The sequence below is a fragment of the Hibiscus syriacus genome, unplaced genomic scaffold (genome assembly GCF_006381635.1).
Source record: "Hibiscus syriacus cultivar Baekdansim isolate YM2019G1 unplaced genomic scaffold, ASM638163v2 tig00110384_pilon, whole genome shotgun sequence".
In the NCBI taxonomy this organism is placed as follows: Eukaryota; Viridiplantae; Streptophyta; class Magnoliopsida; order Malvales; family Malvaceae; genus Hibiscus; species Hibiscus syriacus.
Genome location: NW_024062715.1, coordinates 1,104,712 through 1,113,971, shown reverse-complemented (window position 1 = coordinate 1,113,971; position 9,260 = coordinate 1,104,712). Strand labels below are relative to the sequence as shown.

Below are 9,260 nucleotides of genomic sequence, written 5' to 3'. Positions count from 1 at the left end.
TTTTCCCTCTAATTTTAAGGTTTTATTTTAATTAATCTAGGTCAACCCAAGTCGTATACTTAGTTTTGGCGAGTGAGTTTATAATGGAGATTTTCTGCATACACAAGGACTCATACCTTAGACTTTCCTTAAGCGATATCAAGATGCTTACCACTTGAATCAACCCGTTAATGTGAATCGTTTTACTTTATTTTATAATTAAATTAGATAAAACGATTATGAATTTTTAGAATTACAAAATTACGTACCTTCTTTTAGGACTTCTCGACAATGGGATCCTCATGCATTATGCGGATTTTTCTTCTAAAGAAAAGAAGGGTTGTGTATAATACATATTTAAACGATCACAAATTAAGTCGGATATATCTTGGATTAAAAATCTAAGATATAATATATATTTGTTACCGTCTTCTACTGTATCGATCGCCCTATTCCATAAAATAGTTCCAACAAGGATTATTCGATGAATTTTTTCTACGGCATTATTGAAAAATTTTAGCCTGATTGACAAATGTGTTATCGGTGTTTTTTTTATATAAAAAAGCAGAAACATTAGTCTAATATAATACTAGCATAAAAAATCCAGGAAAACTACGTGCCAAATTTATCACCCTGGGAAACCACCCTGCCACAATATTCACCTTTAATCTCTTCAAATCACTTTCACTTGAATGCCTTTCTGCTTTTCTTAGCCCCCACTCTTCCACACCTTTGCCTCTCTGTTCCTAACCATTCGTCGCCCGTTACGCCATTATTTAAATCCTTCAAACCCCTTTCATTTCAGCACATCCCTTACGTCAATTTCTTCAAGCTTTGACGTCCTAAAAAAACCTCTCACAGACGCAGTGTCTTTGTTTAGTGTAAGAAGATGAGGAACAAAGCAAGTGGTTTGTTGAAGCAGATAATCACGGCTTTAACCACAACGGCGAACGCCAAAACCATGGCCATAAAGAGCAAGACAAAGGCCATCAAGACCCGCCTCGTCATCTTCTCCTTGCTTCAAAACAGGAAGCTTCTCATGAGCTCCTTCTCCGACAAGCTCAACGCGTTGATGGGCCAGAACAATGGAAAAATCTCCAAGGAACTAGAAGAAGACGATGTTTCTGGAGATCAACAAAGCCAATCGATCTTTCTTCACAATAGCAGCAATGCCATGTGGGTTCCGAGTACACAACAGACCAAATACGAAGAAGATGATGATGATGATGGGGTTGAGTTGGAAGAGAAATACCCAGACCTGACTCACTCGCTGTTCGACTCGGAAGAAATGGAAATGATTGATCCTGGGGCTTCGGTGATAGAGATAGTGAAGAACTCGAAAGAAGATAAGGGAGAAGAATTCAGGCTGGAAGACGAGATAGATCGAGTAGCTGATTTGTTCATAAAGAGATTCCATCGTCAAATGAGAATGCAGAAGCAGCTTTCATTGAAGAGACGTCAACAAATGCTGGGGACCAGCCCTTGATATGAATGTGAGTAGAATCTTTTAGTTATAGGGGGAACATGGAAGGCCTTTTCTTTGTAACCAAAACTCAAAATCAGTGTGTACACCTTCATAATAATATAGGTGCGGTTGGACTGATTTTCGTTTTGGGTATTCTTTTGCGTCAACCTACAATACATATTGGGAATGTTTTCTTTCTAAAAAATTTTAGGTATTCTTTTGCTTCAATCTACAATGCATCCTGGGAATTTTTTTCTTTATTTTTTTTTCAAGTTTAGCAATTAAGGGGAGGGCCATTTTTGGATTAAATTTTAAAGAAATCGAGGAAATCGTCGGATTTGATTTAACAAGTAGTGTTGAGTCGGTTTAGACGGGTTTCTCTGTTAGTCCCTCAGTTATGTTGGATTGTTGGTTTTCAATTTTTCAATCGTCGGATTAAATTTTATGATTTAAGATATATATATATATATATATATATAATTAAATTCTCGACTGTTTTAACCTAATTCAACGTTCATATTCAGAAACTAAATCAGCTAAGTTTACAAATTGAGAAATTGATTAAGTTAATTTTTTAATAATTTTAATTATTAAATTTAAACAGTTAATATTTTTCTAAAAAATATTACTCGATAACACAATGATGTAATATTGATTAAAATTTAAAGTATAACGATTTAATTGGATGAAAAAAATATGCAAAGATTAAACTGATTTTTTTCCTTCAAAATTCTGAAACCTTAAACCTTTAAACCTGATTTTATTTACTTTTAGTATATAATATAAAAATCAACTTAAATAAAACACCAAATTATTTAAGTCTCTATACTTAAATAAAAGTTAATATATTTTTTGATTTAATCATTTGTATTCGATTTAATGGTCGATCAATTCGGATCATATTTTGTAGAGGCCCATTATAGGGTGGCTCTCCCAACTCAATTTGTTCCATTTGCAGATATCAAGATTTGAACCCCTGATTCTTGCTTAAGCAATCTAGTATTTCATCTCATTACACCAACTGATTATTGATTAAGATTCTTAAATATTCTTGTCTAAAAAATATAGTATCTCATCTCATTAAACCAACTAATTGTTGGTTAAGATTTTTTTTAGCAATGGCAATGGATTTCATTAATAATGGAAGGAGTTAAAATTACAATGCATCAAAATATAAACAGAAAATGGGTGACAATAGTCACGAAAATACTTTTACAAAAAAAATATTAAACCCAAAAATATGAATAAAAACAAAACATTCCATTGAGAGTAACGATCAACATCAATACAACCTTCATAACAACTCAATGTCTCTATCGAATGATACGCTTTACGAAGTGATAAAGGATTGATGAACGAACCAAACAATCTGGCATGTTGTTTTGCTACACAATTCTGATTATATCGACAAGCAACCATTTACCAAAGAGAGATATGACTATATGTGACCACCAATAAACCAATCAAAAAATAAATGTCATGATAGTTTTTGTGCGAGTACCAAAACTGCTGCAAAGGTATGCGAAAAACGTACCAAAAACCATAAAGATTATGCCACAAGAGCAGTGAAAAACGTGTCACAAGGAAATAGATTTTTATTCAAAATAAAAAAGACTCAAAAAATTAAAATAAAAGACATAATATAAAAAACAAGAGAACTAATAATCACCGGCGGTCGGTAACCAACATTAAGATTGGTATCGCTATCGACTTAATAAAAATCAAAGAGAAAGAAGAAGACGACACAACAAATTAAAAAAAATTAGGTTGAAAGAAAGAGAGGCAGCTAGAAGGTTAGACCTGGCAAATTTGACCTGTACCTGATTACATGAACCAATTTACCCGAATCAAGATCAGAAATAGACCCGAACATGATGACTCAAATTTGACCCCGAAACCCAAAAAAATTGAATTGAACCGAAATCGGCCTGAATTTTAGCTAAACCGAAAGAGCCAAAATCGACCCGAATTTTAGCCAACCAAAAGTAACTCGAACCGAAAGTTATCGAATCGAAAATAACCCGAATCGAAAGTAACGTGAATTTAATTTACTCAAATCCAATCTAATCCAAACATTGAATCGTTTTTAACCTAAAAATTGAGTTAGTGTATAAATATTTATTTTTATTGTTATCTATTTTTAGCGATATGTTAAATGATGAAATAGTAAGATAAAATTCAAGTATATATATTAATTATTTATTTGACTTAAACTTTAATTATTTTTATTTACTTAAATATTTAAATTTAAAATTAATATACCTATTTAAATATCTAATAATTATATAAATATAAATCAATTTTAATCTATAATTCATTCATGAATTAATTAATAATTATGATAAAATTAATTTTTCTTCATCAAATATTTTTTATATAATCTAATTCTAATTCTGTAAACTAATAATAACTTTACCATCCCAGAATTTATGCTAAACATTATTTAATTTTTTATTTTTTCTATTTTTAATTTAATAATATTTTATTAATTTAATATCTTTCCATTAATTAATGAACTGAAATATTAAATTAATCTTTAAAAAATATAAATCATAATTTACTAATTCAATCTTTCATTTTGGATTCTATTACATAATGATTTAAAATTATTAAAATAGTTTTCAATATATTCAAATCAAATTATGAATTTAATATTTTACTTTGAAATTACTAAAGTAACTTTTAAAACTATTAGATTAAATTAAAAATTATTTTAATTCTTTTTTATATAAAAATATACAGTTATTTAAATTTAATATAAAAATAACTTATTTTTATAATACAAAGATATCTATTTTTATATATAATTTAAAAGTAAAATATTTTTCTGATATAATATATATCATTTAAAATATTAAAATATTTATTCATACTTAAATATAATTATTATTACTTTTAAATTTAATAAAAATATTATATTTATAATTAAACGTTAACATCTAATTTAAAATTTAATTGATAGTAAAATTTACAATTTTATTTTAATCAAATAGAGTGTATCACAAACTTTTGGTTCGGATTAATAAAATTATCACAAACCTTAACATAACTTATAGGTCGAGTTTGAGTTAAATTATAATCCCTAAATAATAATTAAATTTGAATGAAATTGAATACAAATGATAAGATTTTTTTTAAAAAAACCACATTTTTACAAAAAAAAAAATGACCAATAATTGTATATATACTTCATTTTACTCATATTCAACCCAACCCAAATTGACCAGAAGATTTAAAGTTGACCCAAACCAAAAGTAATTGATCAGATATTGACCTGACCCAAAAATTAACTTATATGATTTGATATGACCTGAAATTGATCGATCTCATAATGACCCGACCCGATACCCAAACCGACCTGACTTACTAAAGATTTCAATAAGATCGAAATCTGAAATGACCCGATCCGAAGCAGACCCAACTTACTATAAAACCGAATAAAACTGAAACCAGAAATGATCCAATCCTACCCGAATATACTCGAATTAAGTCTAAATCCGATATGAACCAGAACCAAAATGACCGGAACTGAACTCGATCCAAATGACCCATTTGCCACCTGTATAGAAGGATTTAACTATTTGGTTAAGGAAGTTAAATAGTAATATAGCATTAATTTATTACTTTTATTTAATTAACTTGCTTAAATTAATACTATACTTTGTTAAGGCTGGAATTATCTCGAATAATATTTCAAGTTTGGGTCAAACTATGTATAGGTTTGGTTTATTGGGTTTGTTAGATATTTGGACCATTTAAATTGATTTGTTTATGTTTCAAATTTGTGAACAGACGAGTCCACGAGTAATATGTCAGCAGTTTTTTTTTTTCAATATCCGAGACGGCTAAATTATTTGGCTCAATAGGTTAACTAACAAATATTTTAATTTGGAATTCATGACATTTTCTATCATAAAAGTAAACTCTTCACGTCGAGGTGACGAGTTTGTTTGAAAATATATTTTTATTGGTCTCAGGTTTATGGGCCCCATATGAGTTAATATTTTAATATTTTCACAGGGATTTATCTCGACGAGTCAATATTTTAATATTTGCAAGTTTATATTTTTTAAAAGAAAACTCATCAACTTGGAATATCTTTTAATCTCACTTCCGGCATTCGAGTGTCTATCACATTAGCTAGAAAAGTTACACGCCCCTTGACATCATTTCTTTGCAATAATGGCTGATATCACAATGGAGGGTAATTTCGCTTTATCACCAATCACTACAATTTCAAAGCCTTACGCATCCTTTAAGAATAATCGTTTCTAATGACAATCTACCCATCCATGATGTGGAGACAACCAATCCATGCTGAAAATGGTTTCAAACTCATCAAAGGGCAACTCCATCAAGTTTGCTGAGAACACAACCCCTTGAATCTTAATTGGACATTTTCTACACCCTAGCCACCCTTGCACTTTGACCCATAGGATTTATCGCTATCATTTCACTAGAATTGGTTCTAAGGAATTCCTCTAGTTCTAACCAACTTTGTACTATATACGAATGAGTAGAACCAGGGTCAACTAGAACAAAAACAGGCTCATAAAAAAGATGGAATATGTCTGTTATGATCTCCGGATCATCCCGATCCTCATTGGTCTTTATATTATAAATTCGGGCCACTCCCATTGTCTTTTGTCGCTGGCTAGCCTCAGATGACCGCTTGATTTCCTCTTGCTCTACTTCTACTTGGTGTATCTATTGATCTCTCAGTTTGTCCTGATCTATCACCGACTTTTTGGACAATTTGTGCATAATGACCAGATTCACCACAATGAAAAAGCGTTGGAGAGCAATCTACATACTCCAGTAGAATCAGATCTGTCATTATATCGGGACTTGCCTCTCTTAGCATAATGTGTAGATGAAGACATCCCAGTCCTTTTTCCAGCCTGCATACTCTGCTTTGCTGCTAGAGTCTCCTCTTGAGCTCTTTTAATAGCATTAGCTTTGTTTATAACTTCTTGTAGGCTAGGCAAGTTTAAGGCCAACAACATCTCTTTTAACTTAGGCCTCAAAACCTCAATAAACCAATACCGATGAGCTTTTTCATTAGGAACTACATCGGTAGCATAACGACTAAGTTTATTGTATTCAGCCTCATACTCGTGCATTGCTCGATCGCCTTGCTTCAAATTAAGAAATTTCAACAGCATTGATATCATAAACTGCTCCCATATATACTTGTTCTTGAACTCATCTTGGAAAAATTACCAACTCACTTGTTCAGGCGATACATACGCCGTCGTTTTCGTCTACCACACACGAGCTGAACTTCGGAGTAATGATACAGCTCCACCCAATTTTTCATGATCGGAGCACTGTAAACTTTCCAACATCACCTTAACATCATTCAACCATAAATTGGCATCCATCGAACCTTCACCTTCTTCTCCCTTGAACTCAGAAGCTCCCAAACTTCTTAAGTCCTTAGGAATTAACATTCGAGGTGTTGGAGGAGCAGGGGGAGAGGAGGAGGTTGAAACCTTGTCAAAATAGCATCAAAAGCTTGCATGAAAGATCCAAACTCCGGCACTAGCATACCCTGATGTGTCAGTTCACTTGTATTCTCAGACAAAATAGATGTTTGCTATCCTCTTCATAACTTTCACTACCTGATCCATCTCTATTCTCTCGTTCAATCACTCTTCTCGAATTAGTAGAATCCGACATCTAATATACCATACATAAAGAAAATACTTAAGTTAGTAAGGAGAGACATCTGTCATTTTATTTCCATACTATATTAGTAACTTTGACATCTTAGAGGTATGTAAACCCTTTTTACATTAAAATTACACTTGATTCGACCTAGAATCGGCTAAACTTGTAGCTCTAATACCAATAAATGTAACACCCATATCTCGTGTACGGAAAGTCTCGTATACCTTTCCGTACACGAGATATAGATTTCACATCACTTTTAAAACAATTTTTCCTTTGTAAACCCGTAAAATTTTATTTCTTTTTAAAAATTTTAAAAAAATATAAAACATGCATTAAACTTAAGTACATAAACAAAAAGTACTGTTCAAACATTTCATCATCTTACATCATTGTAAATTAAATGTTTTTCAGAGTGTTTTTACTAAATATATTATATGCCAACTAAATACATCAAAAGTAGACATGGATGTCATACTGTTACTGACGAGGCGGCACTAGCTTTGATGCCCGATGGTCTCCTTACTCCACTTATTATTAAAACCTACGCATGAAATTAACACACGCTAAGAAATTTCTTAGTGAGACATAAATATTCAAAAACAAAATTCTAAACACAAGTATATCATGACAATTTAAATGTCCACTTATTCTTTTAATTCATTAAATAATCTATAGTTTACACCTGTAGTTCCAATACAGTCATTTCCCAACATTTCTATAATTTAAGTGGGTTGAACATCCACTACTAATATAAAAATTCATATAGTTATTATGAATTTATTAGTTTTTTCACACAAAGTGCCCATACGGAAATTCATAAACTTATTATTAATTTCTTAACTTTTTGCAGACAATAGTACCATTCGGTAATTACCATATATATATATCAATCAACCATACATCTATGACTATCGTACATATAAGTAAAAAATAAATGCACTCACCTGGCTTGCCTTGCTTTTGTATCCAAAAAGCAAAGCTGATTACTTCGGTATTTTCCCTTTGCCTTTTCCTTTGCTTGACTCGGGAGCTAGATTTCGATCTATTCAACATCCATTAAATACATGTACAATATCAATTTTTAGTATATTTCCTAACAATTATACTTAAACATTACTTAAGAGTACCTATTATTAACTTTTCTATAACAATATCAACCTATCTTAAAATTTCTGGCTCCATAGTATCGATACCCTACCATGGTATCGATACTACTATACTATGGTACCGATACTCTATTACGGTATCGATACCATTTTTGCATTCTGTTATCGATGGTATCGATACCTTTCTCATAGTATCGATACCCCCTTCGGTATCGATACTACTTGCATCAGTATCGATACTTATAATTGATTCTTCCTATTTTAACCTATAATATCGATAGTGTTCTATCAGTACCGATACCATTACCCAGATTTTCCATTTTTCAGCCCGAAACATACCCGAATTTGGTCAAATTTCCTTATGTTTACCCCTAACAATACTATTTATCTCTTCTATACTTATCCCTACTAACTTTCTTTCATTTAGCTACTTAAAACATCTAAAATCTCTCAAGATCATTTGAATCTAAGAATCACACCACATTTTCTAACTTGTTTTTAAACTCATCCAATGTTTCTAATCTCTCATTTACCTCTTTGACAAGTCAAAACTACTAGTAAACATCAATAAACACTCATATCTTAACATATCATTTCAAAACCCATTTTCTTAAATCTGCAATATTTCCTCTATTTCAAAGTTTTGATCTTATATAACATTTCCTTAAGCTTACATATCACTTAAGTTTGCAAGAACCAACAGAATCGAAAGTAAACACTAACCAATTAAAATTTTACCTTTGCTATGGAGGAGAGCTTTTTCCACGAGAAAGAAGAAGAAAAGAGAACACACCTGATTTTTCAAAGTTAATGGCTTGTCTCGAACTTTCACCATAAACTCGAAGTAAATCTTTTAAATTACCCGCTGTACTTGTTGTTGCTTCTACAAATATTAAGCAGTCATCTGCAAACAATAAGTGAGCAATTGCAGGTGCATAATGGTTTATTTTCACTCCTTTTATCCTATTCTCTCTTGCTGCCCTTCTAAACAAAGTTGATAGGCCTTCGCTACAAATAAAAAATAAATACGGACT

At 31.3% G+C, this 9,260-nt stretch overlaps 1 protein-coding gene across 1 annotated transcript; it reads left to right on the top strand.

The window, feature by feature from the left end:
• Nucleotides 1–868: 868 nt before the first annotated feature.
• Nucleotides 869–1,465, top strand: LOC120122156. Its single transcript, XM_039141381.1, has one exon. It carries the CDS (start codon nucleotides 869–871, stop codon nucleotides 1,463–1,465), a length of 597 nt encoding a protein of 198 aa, XP_038997312.1.
• The last annotated feature ends 7,795 nt before the right edge of the window (nucleotides 1,466–9,260 follow it).